The following is a 969-nucleotide window of genomic DNA, read 5'->3' as shown; positions in this document are numbered from 1 at the left end:
TCCCCATCTCCATGCCCATCCCCATGACCATTGTCCCCCCCCCACCCCCCCTCCTTGCTCCCCCAGGGGATCGGGTGCTACATGTTCCGGATCGACGACGCCGAGGTGGTGGACGCCACGATGCACGGCAGCGCCGCGCGCTTCATCAACCACTCGTGCGAGCCCAACTGCTACTCGCGGGTCATCCAGGTGGAGGGACACAAACACATCGTCATCTTCGCCCTGCGCCGCATCCTGCGCGGCGAGGAGCTCACCTACGACTACAAGTTCCCCATCGAGGAGCCCGCCGCCAAACTGCCCTGCAACTGCGGGGCCAAGCGCTGCCGGAGGTTCCTCAACTGAGATGTGGGGTGGGGTGGGGGCCTCCATGGGTCATAGAGATGGAGATGTGGTGGTGGGATGAGGTTCTGGAGATGCCACCAGTCAACTGGGGTCACCAGAAGTCATGGGGAGCTCATAAATGTGGAGATACAGAGGTGGTCTGAAGTTCTTGAGATGTTTACAGCCAACTGGAGATACAGAGGTGGCCTGAAGCTCTGGAGATGCCACCAGCCAAAAACTGCCCTACAACTGCGGGGCCAAGCGCTGCCGGAGGTTCCTCAACTGAGATGTGGGCTGGGGTGGGGGCCTCCAGGGGTCATAGAGATGGAGATGTGGTGGTGGGATGAGGTTCTGGAGATGCCACCAGCCAAAAACTGCCCTACAACTGCGGGGCCAAGCGCTGCCGGAGGTTCCTCAACTGAGATGTGGGGTGGGGTGGGGGCCTCCAGGGGTCATAGAGATGGAGATGTGGTGGTGGGATGAGGTTCTGGAGATGCCACCAGCCAAAAACTGCCCTACAACTGCGGGGCCAAGCGCTGCCGGAGGTTCCTCAACTGAGATGTGGGGTGGGGTGGGGGCCTCCAGGGACGTGGGGGCATGGGGAGCTACTGGGGATGGAGATGTGGTGGTGGGATGAGGTTCTGGAGA

The 969-nt window shown here is 61.5% G+C and overlaps 1 protein-coding gene across 1 annotated transcript; it reads left to right on the top strand.

Annotated features, from left to right (window-relative positions):
- Positions 1–66: 66 nt before the first annotated feature.
- LOC104526426 (histone-lysine N-methyltransferase 2B-like) lies at positions 67–342 on the top strand (the record flags this gene model as incomplete). The annotated part of the gene is made up of 1 exon (XM_010169872.1): positions 67–342. A coding segment is annotated over one exon (276 nt), but the record flags the coding sequence as incomplete, so codon positions are not given.
- Between the last annotated feature and the right edge of the window lie 627 nt (positions 343–969).

This window comes from Antrostomus carolinensis, unplaced genomic scaffold (genome assembly GCF_000700745.2).
Source record: "Antrostomus carolinensis isolate BGI_N321 unplaced genomic scaffold, ASM70074v2 scaffold14456, whole genome shotgun sequence".
Taxonomy (NCBI): Eukaryota; Metazoa; Chordata; class Aves; order Caprimulgiformes; family Caprimulgidae; genus Antrostomus; species Antrostomus carolinensis.
This window is presented reverse-complemented; position numbering and strand designations above follow the sequence as displayed.